The sequence below is a fragment of the Amblyomma mixtum genome, chromosome 1, assembly GCF_055824585.1.
Source record: "Amblyomma mixtum isolate Tamu chromosome 1, ASM5582458v1, whole genome shotgun sequence".
NCBI classification, from domain to species: Eukaryota; Metazoa; Arthropoda; class Arachnida; order Ixodida; family Ixodidae; genus Amblyomma; species Amblyomma mixtum.
The window spans coordinates 64922673-64939564 of NC_143012.1; the positions used below are offsets into that span (position 1 = coordinate 64922673).

The 16892-nt window shown below is 46.9% G+C and overlaps 1 protein-coding gene across 1 annotated transcript in view; it reads left to right on the forward strand.

Annotated features, from left to right (window-relative positions):
* LOC149366530 (uncharacterized) overlaps positions 1–16892 on the forward strand; it is a 52144-nt gene that overhangs the window by 24234 nt on the left and 11018 nt on the right. Inside the window, exon 6 of the mRNA XM_089571233.1 lies at positions 4715–4844. Coding sequence (XP_089427359.1) covers positions 4715–4844 — 130 coding nt within the window. The remainder of the gene's footprint in view (positions 1–4714; positions 4845–16892) is intronic.

The following is a 16892-nucleotide window of genomic DNA, read 5'->3' on the forward strand; positions in this document are numbered from 1 at the left end:
ACAAGGTGCGGAGTTGGCGCGCAAAATCAGGAGGGCCGCTCTGACTTCCGTCTCCGTGATGTCGGTGTCCAGTGTGGGATTTGCTTGTCCTGTGTAGTGAGGTAAAGGTGTGGGGGCGCCTGGAGAGGTGTACATGATTTGAAGTGTGTCTAGGAGGGTGTCGGGATCGTCAATATGTTCGTGTGTGAGGCGTGTCACGTGGTGTTTTGTCGCTGATTTGGTGCGTGTGGGGTCAATGAGGTATCGGAGGAATTGCCATTCAAAGGGCCACGCATCGCGCCGAACGGGTGGTGGCTTTCCATGGACTCCCTGGCAGCGCTACAACACGCTGTCACGTTCCACTCTTAAAGGGAAAAATTAAGCATCATTAATTGACAGTTAATTAATGCACCAACAGAATGTGAAGGAAGGGAAAACTTTATTTACACTAACGGTTTTTCCTGCGGTTGGGGGGCATCTTCAGAGACGTCTTGGTTCTACCCCCAGGAGCCTTCTCTGTCGAAGTCGTCCGCCTCTAATCAGTGGTCGGTTGCCCTCAGTCCAGGGCTCCGCTGGCCACTGCCGCCCGTTGAGCTCGCTGTACCAGACCTTGTTGGTCTTCACAGCGGTCGCTGGACAGCAGAGTCTCCCACTGCTCCGCACTCGGGTTTTGTATTTTGGGGACCACGTGTATGTTTTGGCACGCCCATGTGATGTGGTATAGAGTAGGTTTTTCGTCGCACCAGGGACATTTGTCCGTGTATATCGTAGGGTGCATTTTGTTTAGTATATGTAGGTTTGGGAAAGAGCCTGTTTGTAATTGTCTCCAAGTGACAGCTTCCTCTCTGCCGAGAGATTTGTGCGGTGGGGGATTTCGCATTCTTCTGCCTCTATAGTTTTGTAGTATGGCCGAGGATTGCCTGGGTGCTGGCGCGAGTTCCGCGGTCTCGTCGGATGCTCGGAAAGTAATGCATCCTCGAGCTATCCTGTCGGCCTCTTCGTTCCCTGCCACCCCTGTGTGCCCCGGTACCCACACAATTTTGTGTGAGATCTTGTCGTTTTGTTCTTCCTGGTTTTTAATTCTGTCGCTCGCTGCGAGGAGTATACGGAGCGCGTGACGACCTATCCTGCCATTCATGTAATTTCGGCGGGCTGTTTGAGAGTCCGTGAGTATTGTTAGTGACCGCCCGGTTCTATAGCCCTCCGCCACCGCTAGAGCAACGGCTACTTCCTCGGACTCTGCAGCTGTGCAGCCTCGGAGAGACGCGCTGGTCATTTCGCGTAAAGACGAATCGACCACCGCCGCTACAGCGATTTTGGTATCTCCTCCTCTCCAAGACGCGTCTGTATACACGGTCGTGGCTTGAGGAGCGTATGTTTTCTCAATGAATTCGGCCCTTGCTTCTCTTCTGCCTCGATGGAGGTTGGGATCCATGTTTTTTGGTATTGGAGCTACCTTGAGGGTCTTGCGAAGCTCGTCGGGGATCGTTGCCGTCCTCGACATTTCTCGCATCTGCTCACGGTATCCGAGCCTCTGCAGGAGCGCTTTTCCAGTCGTTGTTTGCAACAGCCTGAGTTTTTGCGACTCAAGCTGAGCCTCTCGTAGCTCCTCAAAGGTGTTACGTAATCTCAGGGCCATGAGTTTTTCTGTAGACGTGTAGCGTGGTAGTCGGAGCGCTGTCTTATACGCTTTGCGTAGCAGGGCATCCGCTTGTTGTATTTCATTTTTGTTGAGGCACTGGTAGGGTAGGCAGTGAACAATCGCGTAGCCGAATGCAGCACTCAGGCTTTCGTCTTTCACAACTTTAGCCGCTAAAGTTTCTCGTAATTTTAAGGCGGAAGCGTTTAATGCCTCATCGTTGTAAGCGGGAGCTGTCGACAGAAATGTCACGCTTTTCAGTTGGTCGAAACGGTCGTGACGTCCCAGTGCGCGAATTTCAAACGGGGCCAATTGTACTTTGGCTACTAACCATGCAACCAATTAAAGGGATCGTATAGTGATGCTCCAAGTAAGTGAGACTGAGTTTAGTTAATTGCTTACTTAACCAATTAGTCTAATTAACCTTTCTAATCAAAGCAGATAAATAAATAAAACCGAGTAAGAAATTGGCCGAGCTTGAGAATCGAACCCCGGTCTCTGGAGTGACGTCACGACCGTTTCGGCCAACTGAAAAGCGTGACATTTCTGTCGACAGCTCCTGCTTACAACGATGAGGCATTAAAGGCTTCCGCCTTAAAACTTTAGGGGCACTGGGCAGAATTGACCAGTAGACTAGAAAAGGCGCAGTGGTTTACGATTGGCGAGGTGCAAGATGTATGAGATTTTAGAGCGTTAGTTGTAGTGTATAACCCAAGGTCGCATTAGTAAAATACAAGGCATTCAAGTGGGACCAGTGGGCGGTACCATTGGTACACAGATTGTGGACTGCTTAATTGGCGTAGAATGTTCGGAGTGGTACCAAACGATTCGGTGTGTTACGTAGCATAAGATTTCTAGCCGAATAAAACCGTAGCTTATCCTAGCGATTCGCACCAACGACCTTTGGTTCCCCAAACCATGACTTCCCGAAACTTCAAACGTCCACTACAGCCGAACTAATTGACGTAGGACATTCCAAGTGGTGTCAAACGATTTGTCTTCTTGCTCTTTATACGTTGGCATAAAAAAAAATGAGATATCCGAATGTAACGAGAAATTTGTACCGGAAATAGCGAAGCTGGCTTAATGACGCAATGTTCGTTAGATATTGCTAACGCTCGGTACTCATACGCTGCATTCGGCTTGCAGCCTTCGGGCTGCGGCCGTGTATCTGTATTTTTAAGCATGAAATGCTTTTAGCTCCCGTTGTCGGCAGTGTGGTGACGTCACGTCGAGACCGAGAGCCATCATCCGGGCACTGAATTCCAGTCATCCGGGCTCTGAAACGAGAACATCCGGGCACCGTACGAGACTTAACGAGACTCTCTAAGCCCTCCTACGCGACCGGCATGCAAGCGCCGGTTGGTCTCCAAACGAGACAAAAAATAACTGCTGCCAGTGCCTTCTCAATGTTTATCAAGATATCAGTGGAGCTGTGGGTTTGATAATGCACGGAATTATAATTTCCGATTTCTAATAACGCGTGCAAAAAGCACATAAATGCCACGTTACACTTCGTTGCCATACGTGATCCGGGGGAGAAGCGCTGCGTTCAAAGGACAAGGCATAGCGCCGAACGGGTGGTGGCGTTCCTCCCTTCCTTTACGGTGCGGTTCGGGTGTCCACCGAGATGACATTAGGCCCGTAAACATTTCATGCTTACTCTACTCTCGTTTACGGGAGAGGCAGAGATTTTTTTCAGCCAGCGTCCGTTTCGGCGGACGGTTGTTACGACGTGCGTCTTTACTCTGTCTTTTACTGTGTCCTCTTTTCTTTCAACCCTCTTCTATCTGCACGTGGCAGCGGTGGTGGCTCGGCTTGAGCCAGTTGGCAGGCCCGTGCACATTCCTTTTCATCCTTCTCTCAGTCGCAACCAACCAACCTACTCGTACGCTGCCTCAGCGTTTTGCTCGTTTTTTGGTCCTTTCGGGAGCGACGACAACTGTTAGCAGCCGGAAACGCAGTTTAGTTAACGAAAAGAGCTTCGGGGATGAGGCAACCCTTTGAAGATTTCAAGGAATAAGTGTTAAGCCGTCGGTAGCAAAGAAACGAACGGTAGGAGACAAAAAGTATTCTAAAAGTCATACCTAGCTCCAGGACCCACGTCGTGACCCCTACTATTTGTTATTGCATGGACTTAAGTAAGATAATGAAAATGCAGTAAAGGTCCTGATGTCTGCATTCAATGGCCTGCCCTCGGCAGCGCAGCAGATTCACTCTCGCTAAACTCTTGGTTGAGCACTCTGCAGTCTGCTTTCGCGAAAGGATCAGCGTTCCTTGCTTGTGGTCCAGTCCCAAATAATGTTACTGCAATCAGAACCTCTTTTTTTAACGCGTGGGCATTATATGGCTCTGTCGCGTGAGCGACAGTGTCCGGAATTTTGCCCGCATGGTTACGTCGTTCTCTCAAGATAAATGCGTGAAAGTGTGAGTGTGGCACATAATCATCATCAGCCTGAACGATAAATGCTTGAAAGCGTGATTGTGGCACATCATCATCATGATCAACCTGACAACGCCCACCGCAGGGCAAAAGCCTCTCCCATGTTTCTAATTAACCCTGCCCTTCGCCAGTTGCGGCCACCGTATTCCCTCAAATTTCCTAATCCCATCCGCCCACCTATCTTTCTGCCGCCCCCTGCTACGTTTGCCTTCTCTTGGAACCCACTCCATTACCCTTAAGGACCAGCGGTTATCTTGCCTTCGCATTGCATGCCCTGCCCAAGCCCACTTCTTCCTCTTGATTTCGACTAGGATGTCATTAACCCTTTTGGCACATAGTGTGTGATAAAATGTTGCCGTGGGAAAAACTTTCGTTGATGAGGTGTAATTGGCCAATTAATTAAACGCGAAAAAACGCGAAAAAATACACTTAGACGTCAAAATAGTGCATGGACGTCAGAACAGCCATGGACGTCGATATAGTATGTGGACGTTTTGCTTTCGCATTGCTCCAATGCGGGTCGCCGCAGTGATATCAAAGTTCTCTGTTTGTTTTGTTTGCACTTTAAACAACACGCTCGCACCGTCTTGTGCAACTAGCTCCACGTCAGCGCTTGAGGGCCACTGTTTTTTTGTTTTGTTTTGTTTTAACAGGATGTACCCTCGCATAAGCATGGTCATCTTGAAGATACACATCGGGAGAGGATTCTACCCAGGCGACAACTATGCAGCCCCGCCAAACCCCGACTACGACGATTTTCACGGGTTGGACTTCATCAGCTTGGTGAGTGTGAGGACATGCAGACGCGTGTGTAAGCGGGCTGAAGTGAGGGCAGACGGTGGCCTACGCCTAAGCCACTAGATGGCGTTGCCCGAGCGAGACAGCTCGGGCAGAAGAACGAACGAAAGAAAGAAAGAAAGAAAGAAAGAAAGAAAGAAAGAAAGAAAGAAAGAAAGAAAGAAAGAAAGAAAGAAAGAAAGGAAGAAAGGAAGAAAGAAAGAAAAGGAAGAAAGAAAGAAAAGGAAGAAAGAAAGGAAGAAGGAAAGAAAGAAAGAAAGAAAGAAAGAAAGAAAGAAAGAAAGAAAGAAAGAAAGAAAGAAAGAAAGAAAGAAAGAAAGAAAGAAAGGAAGAAAGAAAGAAAGGAAGAGACAGACAGACAGACAGACAGAAAGAAAGAAAGAAAGAAAGAAAGAAAGAAAGAAAGGAAGAAAGAAAGAAAGAAAGAAAGATAGAAAGATAGAAAGAAAGAAAGAAAGAAAGAAAGAAAGAAAGAAAGAAAGAAAGAAAGAAAGAAAGAAAGAAAGAAAGAAAGAAAGAAAGAAAGAAAGAAAGAAAGGAAAAGCTGAGCATGGTGGCAATTGTCACCACTCCGTTTCAAAGGGGGCGCTGCTATCCATCCATCCATCCAGCTCGCTTCGCTGATGCCGGGGAGAAATAATCTTGCCAGGGAGTTTCCCTCTTTCCTCGTGTTGTCTTCGGCGTGTGCTTGTAGTGTCATTTCGGTTTAAAACAGCACGAAAAGACACGGACTTGGGGAAGAGACTACGCACGAGTGGGCTTGACTGAACCCGTTTCTTCGAGACTGGAACGTGGAAAACCGAGGGCTAGTGGAAAGGGACATCGCGTATGAGGACTGAGAACTGAATTAATACTAGGGCCATTTCTTTAACCTACACCAGCTACACCAGTGTAGCAAAGCTTCATTGGAGGTATTGGACGTTTGCTACACTGGTGTAGCTGGTGTAGGTTAAAGAAATGCCCCTACTCTCTCAAGCAGGGGCAGATTTGCAAGCAGGGAAGCAGTCACGTGAAAACATGCGCGCCGTTTGGTTGTAGAGCGCCTAACAGGTTGAAGAAAGGGTGAGGGGGGGGGGGTAGCCGATCAGACTCGTGCGCGGCATTACGCTATTCTCCATGTACAGTCTTTGTCAAAAGTAACTAGGCTGCACGTTTTTCTTCTCAGTCGTATATTAAAGCTATTATGACAGCCCTCAAGCTCTAAATCTCTGTATGGTAAGAAGAACCCCTGTTCTCAACTTCAAAGGACTTTTTGATCTTTAGGGAACCCGTGAGGGCTCTGTTATACGAATGAGAAGCAAACCATGGAGCCTGGTTACTTTTGACAAAGACTGTACCTAAAAATGAAGGCCGTTGCGACTTTTACAGGATAGAATGAAGACATGTTACGCTTGAATTCTAGATCATAGTGAATGAGGAGGGTGGGGTGCTGCTTGTTAACCTGGGAACACCTTTCGTAAACGGCGGCAACAACGGTTTCATTGCCGATTGAAACGAAGATAACTTCAAGGGAGCGAAGATGGCCATACAACGGAGCTTCTCTCAACATATAATATACTCCCTGCAGTACATCTATACAATTTAAACTTAAGTATGAGGTATGAAATCACGTTGACAAAATCCAATACATGTTTTCTCTCGCTGTGCAATCTCAGACAATCTTTGGAAGTTTCCTACAACATAAGACAGAGAAACATTTGGCTAGTCCCCTTTTCGCGCACAAATAACGGTTTTAGTAGATTGGAACATCGCTTGCCAGTATTATTAAACACACTTCAAGGCACAGACGTGGACCTAAGCGTCAAGACCCGCACTCGTTAAATATTTTAGGAATCTAACGGTATGAAGCAATAGATTAAGGATTTATTTATTTATTTATTTACATATACTGCAGGCCAATGTTTTGGCCCAAGCAGGATGGGCATACAAATTTAGAACACGAGAAGAACATATATAATGTGAGAAAGAACACATGGGAAACAACACATTTCTGAAAAGAAAAACTATATGAGAAAACTAATATTGGGAAATAAATGGACAACACATCTCATGAATAATACGAATTCTAAATGCATGACCAATAACTCTTCTGGAAGGAAAATATATGTTAGGTATGCAAAATATGGCTTTCTAGTCCTTTCACGAAGTCTTTGCTTTGAAAAATGTTGCGTGGTAAAGAATTCCATTCAGTGATCGTGCGGGGGAAAAAACTATATTTAAATGTGTTAGTGCGAGCGAAGATTGGGGCTAAGGATTGTTCGTGATTATGCCGCGTTGTCCTTGTACTAGCATGTTTAACAGATTCTGGTATGGGTAACTTGATCTTTCCGGAAAGACCGTTATAAAGAAATGCAAGACGGCTAACTTGCCTTCGTGCTGCTAATGTAGGGATATTATTGAGCTTCATTAAATTAGAAGGGGAGTCTAAGCGTTTATATTTTCCGAAAATAAATCTAACTGCTTTTCTTTGTACCTTTTCAAGCTGCATAATATCTTTTTTACAATGAGGGTCCCATACAACAGAGGCATATTCTAGTTTCGACCTTATGCATGCATTATAAGCTAGGATTTTTGTACAAGGTGGTGCGCTTCTGAGTTTTCTTTTCAGGAACCACAACTTTCTAAGAGCGGCTACACAAATATCGTTTATATGCTCGGACCAGGTTAGCTTGTTAGTCAGTGTAACACCAAGGTATTTATACTTATCAACTACTGAAATAGGCCTGTTATAGAGCGAATATGTGAAAGTACTAATTGACTTCTTCCTAGTAACACGCAAGAGTACCGTTTTATCTGTGTTCAGCTCCATCCCCCAGCGATCACTCCATCGTGCTATTGCTAGAATACTGTTCTGAAGCAAAATATGATCGTTAGCGCAGGTTACTTCTTTGAAAACAAGACAATCATCAGCAAACAGTCTTATAGATACTTCACCGGGGATAACATCCACTAAATCATTAACATAGATAAGAAACAACAGTGGCCCTAAAACACTTCCTTGTGGTACGCCTGAAGTAACAGGAAGGACACCAGATGCACAACTTCTTATTTCAACAAATTGGCTTCTATTGCGGAGGTATGCACCGACCCACTGAACAATAAAAGAAGGGAGACCAAGGCGTTCTAATTTATACAGTAGTTTACCGTGAGGCACTTTGTCGAAGGCCTTTGAGAAATCTAAAAACAGAATGTCTACCTGACCAGACACATCAAGCACACTCGATAAATCATGCACAGTTGAAACCAGCTGGGTTACTGTAGACATGGCTTTTCTGAAGCCATGCTGATATGACGACAACAAATTATGGTCTGCTAAAAAATCTTGAATGTAACATGCAATAGTGTGCTCCAACAATTTACAACATGTACTTGTAATTGAAACAGGACGATAATTATTTACAGAGAGTCGGTCACCCTTTTTATGAATTGGTGTAACACGTGCAATGCGCCAATCAGCTGGAATGTCACTTGTAGCAACCGACAAGTTGAACATATCAGTTAGAAACCCTGAAATCTGCTCAGCATAACGTCTAAGAAAAGCGTTCGGAATGCCATCAGGGCCTGTGGACTTTTTTGCATTCAAATTAAGCAACATGGTAATGACACCTTCGCGAGTAATCAATAAAGCTTTCTCTGGAGCCGTTGGGGTACTGTGATATTCATGTTTATCCCGCTCCGAAAAAACTGTCTGAAAATACCGATTGAAAATTCCTGCTATGTCTGCTGGTTCATTGATAATTTTATTTTCAAATTTTATTTTATGAATCTCCTCATTATCTTGGCTTACGTGACGCCAAAATTTTGGGGGGTCACTCACAATAAACTCTGATAGCGTTTTACTGAAAAAATTGTTTCTTGCATGCCTGACTTTTGTTACTAAATCATTTTTCATTTCACTAAACTGCGGTGTGGAAGTTTTATGCTGTTTTCTCAGGCGCTTAATTTTTCTTTTCATGTGAATAATATCGCGATTGATCCAAGGGTTAGCGCGACGCTTGGAAATTTTCTTTGTGGGAACAAAGTGGGTAATGCAAAATTGTGCCGTTGCGCGAAAATGTTGCCAGGAACGTTCTACGTTATGACTAACGCTATCAAGATGCATGTCCAGGTAGTCAATTATGGCCGTGTCGTCCGCTCTGGTGTAATTTTTAACTGCAGTTGATGAGACAAGTCGCCTGCTTTTACTAGCAGTCTTACTCCAGGAAAAAGATATTAAATTATGGTCAGAAATACCAGGCTCCACGCGAACTATTCCGTTACAGAACATTTCGGAAATAAGCAGTAGGTCTAGAATTGAACTACCGCGAGTACAATCTTTAACTATCTGCTCGAGGTTAAGAGAGTACATTATATATATTAGTGTGTCACCGGCAACGGAATAGCCATACTGTATGCGATTCCAGTCAATACAGGGCAGATTAAAATCCCCAGTAATAATGAAGTTTTTACCTGAAAATACTAGAAGATGATCATATAACTTAAGTAGAAACGAATCATCAGCATCTGGAGGTCGATAAACTGCGCAAAGAAAGAACGTGTTACCCCAGAGGGACACTTTTAGGAGCAGGCTTTCGTGTTCACTGATTTGGTCTGCAATTGTTACCTCAGTACCATACTTCGCAACAATGGCTACGCCCCCACCACGAGACCCTCTATCTCTTCGGTATAGTTGGTAACCTGGCGGAACGATTTCTTCATTGCGAATCAGACCATGCAACCATGTCTCAGTGATAATGCAGAAATGAGGATCATGTAACAACAGCAGTTCTTCCAAATCTTGCACTTTGTTAACAATGCTTCTAGCGTTCAGACTGAGCAGGCGAAATTGACGCGCCCCTAACCGCTAGCTTTGGGGCTGCAGCTTACTGGGCTTTGATAACAGCTTACGCGAGTTCGAAGCATCATCCCACGTGTACATGTCATCGTCAATACGGATCTTGTCATGTACAAGCCAAATCTTCTTGCCTGCATCTTTATCTTTCTGAGCGCTGGCCCAAAGCAGTTTTCGCCTTCGAATCGTTTCTGCGCAATAATCGTTTTGAACGCCAATGCCCGTTCCCTTTAGTTTCGTGCAATTACTAAGAATTGCTTCTTTTTCTTTAAAATCTTGAAAATAGAGAATAACTGGTCGATTTCCAGACGCTTTACCGAGTCTGTGTATTCTAGCAACTGATGAGCAGCTCAATCCCAGCTTGGCTTCGAAAACATCTTTAATTACCTTGTCGCGTAAAACAGATTCTGACTCGTTTGCCTCCTCAGTTATGCCGAAAACTACCAGATTAGACCTGCGGCTACGATCTTCTAGGTCCACAAGTTTTGCTTGCTGAGACTTTAATGTCGCATGCATAGTTTCTACAGATGCATTTCTACTCTCAATTGCAGAAACCTTCAGCTGCAGCTCAGTCACATTATCTTCCAAGTGCACTAACCTATCGCCAAAACTGTTTATAGCCTTCTCCGTCGCTGCAAGGCGAGTCTTGATTTCAGTAATTTCGGACAAAATAACCTGTTGGCCATCCATTATATTCTTAAACATTTCATCGACTGATGGCCCGGGATTCTCTTCGACATCTCCACACAAGAGAAGCTTGCAAATACACAAACAATCATACGCAATGCATAAACATCTGCGTGGGCACGGCAAAATCACAATAAAACGATCGTTGCTACGTACTGAATGACAATCACCAACCTGGACAAGAAGAAACAGCATTTTGAACGGTGTGTTCGCAGTGCTTGCGCCGTGCCCACTGGTGAAATCGATGAGAAGCGGTCCTTTTATAGGGGTGGTTGTTGACGTCATGAAGCCTCTTGTTGACGAGAGTAGGAATGTTTTATCTAACATGATAGCATTGCTGCCCGTGTTCTCTGTCACGTTGAATGTTCCCGAAACCGGTAGCGGCGAGACCAAGGCAGGCGAACACGCTCCGTTGTCTGACAAGAGCAAAACCTGGACAAGAAGAAACAGCATTTTGAACGGTGTGTTCGCAGTGCTTGCGCCGTGCCCACTGGTGAAATCGATGAGAAGCGGTCCTTTTATAGGGGTGGTTGTTGACGTCATGAAGCCTCTTGTTGACGAGAGTAGGAATGTTTTATCTAACATGATAGCATTGCTGCCCGTGTTCTCTGTCACGTTGAATGTTCCCGAAACCGGTAGCGGCGAGACCAAGGCAGGCGAACACGCTCCGTTGTCTGACAAGAGCAAAACCTGTACAAGAAGAAACAGCATTTTGAACGGTGTGTTCGCAGTGCTTGCGCCGTGCCCACTGGTGAAATCGATGAGAAGCGGTCCTTTTATAGGGGTGGTTGTTGACGTCATGAAGCCTCTTGTTGACGAGAGTAGGAATGTTTTATCGAACATGATAGCATTGCTGCCCGTGTTCTCTGTCACGTTGAATGTTCCCGAAACCGGTAGCGGCGAGACCAAGGCAGGCGAACACGCTCCGTTGTCTGACAAGAGCAAAACCTGTACAAGAAGAAACAGCATTTTGAACGGTGTGTTCGCAGTGCTTGCGCCGTGCCCACTGGTGAAATCGATGAGAAGCGGTCCTTTTATAGGGGTGGTTGTTGACGTCATGAAGCCTCTTGTTGACGAGAGTAGGAATGTTTTATCTAACATGATAGCATTGCTGCCCGTGTTCTCTGTCACGTTGAATGTTCCCGAAACCGGTAGCGGCGAGACCAAGGCAGGCGAACACGCTCCGTTGTCTGACAAGAGCAAAACCTGTACAAGAAGAAACAGCATTTTGAACGGTGTGTTCGCAGTGCTTGCGCCGTGCCCACTGGTGAAATCGATGAGAAGCGGTCCTTTTATAGGGGTGGTTGTTGACGTCATGAAGCCTCTTGTTGACGAGAGTAGGAATGTTTTATCTAACATGATAGCATTGCTGCCCGTGTTCTCTGTCACGTTGAATGTTCCCGAAACCGGTAGCGGCGAGACCAAGGCAGGCGAACACGCTCCGTTGTCTGACAAGAGCAAAACCTGTACAAGAAGAAACAGCATTTTGAACGGTGTGTTCGCAGTGCTTGCGCCGTGCCCACTGGTGAAATCGATGAGAAGCGGTCCTTTTATAGGGGTGGTTGTTGACGTCATGAAGCCTCTTGTTGACGAGAGTAGGAATGTTTTATCTAACATGATAGCATTGCTGCCCGTGTTCTCTGTCACGTTGAATGTTCCCGAAACCGGTAGCGGCGAGACCAAGGCAGGCGAACACGCTCCGTTGTCTGACAAGAGCAAAACCTGTACAAGAAGAAACAGCATTTTGAACGGTGTGTTCGCAGTGCTTGCGCCGTGCCCACTGGTGAAATCGATGAGAAGCGGTCCTTTTATAGGGGTGGTTGTTGACGTCATGAAGCCTCTTGTTGACGAGAGTAGGAATGTTTTATCTAACATGATAGCATTGCTGCCCGTGTTCTCTGTCACGTTGAATGTTCCCGAAACCGGTAGCGGCGAGACCAAGGCAGGCGAACACGCTCCGTTGTCTGACAAGAGCAAAACCTGTACAAGAAGAAACAGCATTTTGAACGGTGTGTTCGCAGTGCTTGCGCCGTGCCCACTGGTGAAATCGATGAGAAGCGGTCCTTTTATAGGGGTGGTTGTTGACGTCATGAAGCCTCTTGTTGACGAGAGTAGGAATGTTTTATCTAACATGATAGCATTGCTGCCCGTGTTCTCTGTCACGTTGAATGTTCCCGAAACCGGTAGCGGCGAGACCAAGGCAGGCGAACACGCTCCGTTGTCTGACAAGAGCAAAACCTGTACAAGAAGAAACAGCATTTTGAACGGTGTGTTCGCAGTGCTTGCGCCGTGCCCACTGGTGAAATCGATGAGAAGCGGTCCTTTTATAGGGGTGGTTGTTGACGTCATGAAGCCTCTTGTTGACGAGAGTAGGAATGTTTTATCTAACATGATAGCATTGCTGCCCGTGTTCTCTGTCACGTTGAATGTTCCCGAAACCGGTAGCGGCGAGACCAAGGCAGGCGAACACGCTCCGTTGTCTGACAAGAGCAAAACCTGGACAAGAAGAAACAGCATTTTGAACGGTGTGTTCGCAGTGCTTGCGCCGTGCCCACTGGTGAAATCGATGAGAAGCGGTCCTTTTATAGGGGTGGTTGTTGACGTCATGAAGCCTCTTGTTGACGAGAGTAGGAATGTTTTATCTAACATGATAGCATTGCTGCCCGTGTTCTCTGTCACGTTGAATGTTCCCGAAACCGGTAGCGGCGAGACCAAGGCAGGCGAACACGCTCCGTTGTCTGACAAGAGCAAAACCTGGACAAGAAGAAACAGCATTTTGAACGGTGTGTTCGCAGTGCTTGCGCCGTGCCCACTGGTGAAATCGATGAGAAGCGGTCCTTTTATAGGGGTGGTTGTTGACGTCATGAAGCCTCTTGTTGACGAGAGTAGGAATGTTTTATCTAACATGATAGCATTGCTGCCCGTGTTCTCTGTCACGTTGAATGTTCCCGAAACCGGTAGCGGCGAGACCAAGGCAGGCGAACACGCTCCGTTGTCTGACAAGAGCAAAACCTGGACAAGAAGAAACAGCATTTTGAACGGTGTGTTCGCAGTGCTTGCGCCGTGCCCACTGGTGAAATCGATGAGAAGCGGTCCTTTTATAGGGGTGGTTGTTGACGTCATGAAGCCTCTTGTTGACGAGAGTAGGAATGTTTTATCTAACATGATAGCATTGCTGCCCGTGTTCTCTGTCACGTTGAATGTTCCCGAAACCGGTAGCGGCGAGACCAAGGCAGGCGAACACGCTCCGTTGTCTGACAAGAGCAAAACCTGGACAAGAAGAAACAGCATTTTGAACGGTGTGTTCGCAGTGCTTGCGCCGTGCCCACTGGTGAAATCGATGAGAAGCGGTCCTTTTATAGGGGTGGTTGTTGACGTCATGAAGCCTCTTGTTGACGAGAGTATGAATGTTTTATCTAACATGATAGCATTGCTGCCCGTGTTCTCTGTCACGTTGAATGTTCCCGAAACCGGTAGCGGCGAGACCAAGGCAGGCGAACACGCTCCGTTGTCTGACAAGAGCAAAACCTGGACAAGAAGAAACAGCATTTTGAACGGTGTGTTCGCAGTGCTTGCGCCGTGCCCACTGGTGAAATCGATGAGAAGCGGTCCTTTTATAGGGGTGGTTGTTGACGTCATGAAGCCTCTTGTTGACGAGAGTAGGAATGTTTTATCTAACATGATAGCATTGCTGCCCGTGTTCTCTGTCACGTTGAATGTTCCCGAAACCGGTAGCGGCGAGACCAAGGCAGGCGAACACGCTCCGTTGTCTGACAAGAGCAAAACCTGTACAAGAAGAAACAGCATTTTGAACGGTGTGTTCGCAGTGCTTGCGCCGTGCCCACTGGTGAAATCGATGAGAAGCGGTCCTTTTATAGGGGTGGTTGTTGACGTCATGAAGCCTCTTGTTGACGAGAGTAGGAATGTTTTATCTAACATGATAGCATTGCTGCCCGTGTTCTCTGTCACGTTGAATGTTCCCGAAACCGGTAGCGGCGAGACCAAGGCAGGCGAACACGCTCCGTTGTCTGACAAGAGCAAAACCTGTACAAGAAGAAACAGCATTTTGAACGGTGTGTTCGCAGTACTTGCGCCGTGCCCACTGGTGAAATCGATGAGAAGCGGTCCTTTTATAGGGGTGGTTGTTGACGTCATGAAGCCTCTTGTTGACGAGAGTAGGAATGTTTTATCTAACATGATAGCATTGCTGCCCGTGTTCTCTGTCACGTTGAATGTTCCCGAAACCGGTAGCGGCGAGACCAAGGCAGGCGAACACGCTCCGTTGTCTGACAAGAGCAAAACCTGTACAAGAAGAAACAGCATTTTGAACGGTGTGTTCGCAGTGCTTGCGCCGTGCCCACTGGTGAAATCGATGAGAAGCGGTCCTTTTATAGGGGTGGTTGTTGACGTCATGAAGCCTCTTGTTGACGAGAGTAGGAATGTTTTATCTAACATGATAGCATTGCTGCCCGTGTTCTCTGTCACGTTGAATGTTCCCGAAACCGGTAGCGGCGAGACCAAGGCAGGCGAACACGCTCCGTTGTCTGACAAGAGCAAAACCTGGACAAGAAGAAACAGCATTTTGAACGGTGTGTTCGCAGTGCTTGCGCCGTGCCCACTGGTGAAATCGATGAGAAGCGGTCCTTTTATAGGGGTGGTTGTTGACGTCATGAAGCCTCTTGTTGACGAGAGTAGGAATGTTTTATCTAACATGATAGCATTGCTGCCCGTGTTCTCTGTCACGTTGAATGTTCCCGAAACCGGTAGCGGCGAGACCAAGGCAGGCGAACACGCTCCGTTGTCTGACAAGAGCAAAACCTGGACAAGAAGAAACAGCATTTTGAACGGTGTGTTCGCAGTGCTTGCGCCGTGCCCACTGGTGAAATCGATGAGAAGCGGTCCTTTTATAGGGGTGGTTGTTGACGTCATGAAGCCTCTTGTTGACGAGAGTAGGAATGTTTTATCTAACATGATAGCATTGCTGCCCGTGTTCTCTGTCACGTTGAATGTTCCCGAAACCGGTAGCGGCGAGACCAAGGCAGGCGAACACGCTCCGTTGTCTGACAAGAGCAAAACCTGTACAAGAAGAAACAGCATTTTGAACGGTGTGTTCGCAGTGCTTGCGCCGTGCCCACTGGTGAAATCGATGAGAAGCGGTCCTTTTATAGGGGTGGTTGTTGACGTCATGAAGCCTCTTGTTGACGAGAGTAGGAATGTTTTATCGAACATGATAGCATTGCTGCCCGTGTTCTCTGTCACGTTGAATGTTCCCGAAACCGGTAGCGGCGAGACCAAGGCAGGCGAACACGCTCCGTTGTCTGACAAGAGCAAAACCTGTACAAGAAGAAACAGCATTTTGAACGGTGTGTTCGCAGTACTTGCGCCGTGCCCACTGGTGAAATCGATGAGAAGCGGTCCTTTTATAGGGGTGGTTGTTGACGTCATGAAGCCTCTTGTTGACGAGAGTAGGAATGTTTTATCTAACATGATAGCATTGCTGCCCGTGTTCTCTGTCACGTTGAATGTTCCCGAAACCGGTAGCGGCGAGACCAAGGCAGGCGAACACGCTCCGTTGTCTGACAAGAGCAAAACCTGTACAAGAAGAAACAGCATTTTGAACGGTGTGTTCGCAGTGCTTGCGCCGTGCCCACTGGTGAAATCGATGAGAAGCGGTCCTTTTATAGGGGTGGTTGGTGACGTCATGAAGCCTCTTGTTGACGAGAGTAGGAATGTTTTATCTAACATGATAGCATTGCTGCCCGTGTTCTCTGTCACGTTGAATGTTCCCGAAACCGGTAGCGGCGAGACCAAGGCAGGCGAACACGCTCCGTTGTCTGACAAGAGCAAAACCTGTACAAGAAGAAACAGCATTTTGAACGGTGTGTTCGCAGTGCTTGCGCCGTGCCCACTGGTGAAATCGATGAGAAGCGGTCCTTTTATAGGGGTGGTTGTTGACGTCATGAAGCCTCTTGTTGACGAGAGTAGGAATGTTTTATCTAACATGATAGCATTGCTGCCCGTGTTCTCTGTCACGTTGAATGTTCCCGAAACCGGTAGCGGCGAGACCAAGGCAGGCGAACACGCTCCGTTATCTGACAAGAGCAAAACCTGTACAAGAAGAAACAGCATTTTGAACGGTGTGTTCGCAGTGCTTGCGCCGTGCCCACTGGTGAAATCGATGAGAAGCGGTCCTTTTATAGGGGTGGTTGTTGACGTCATGAAGCCTCTTGTTGACGAGAGTAGGAATGTTTTATCTAACATGATAGCATTGCTGCCCGTGTTCTCTGTCACGTTGAATGTTCCCGAAACCGGTAGCGGCGAGACAAAGGCAGGCGAACACGCTCCGTTGTCTGACAAGAGCAAAACCTGGACAAGAAGAAACAGCATTTTGAACGGTGTGTTCGCAGTGCTTGCGCCGTGCCCACTGGTGAAATCGATGAGAAGCGGTCCTTTTATAGGGGTGGTTGTTGACGTCATGAAGCCTCTTGTTGACGAGAGTAGGAATGTTTTATCTA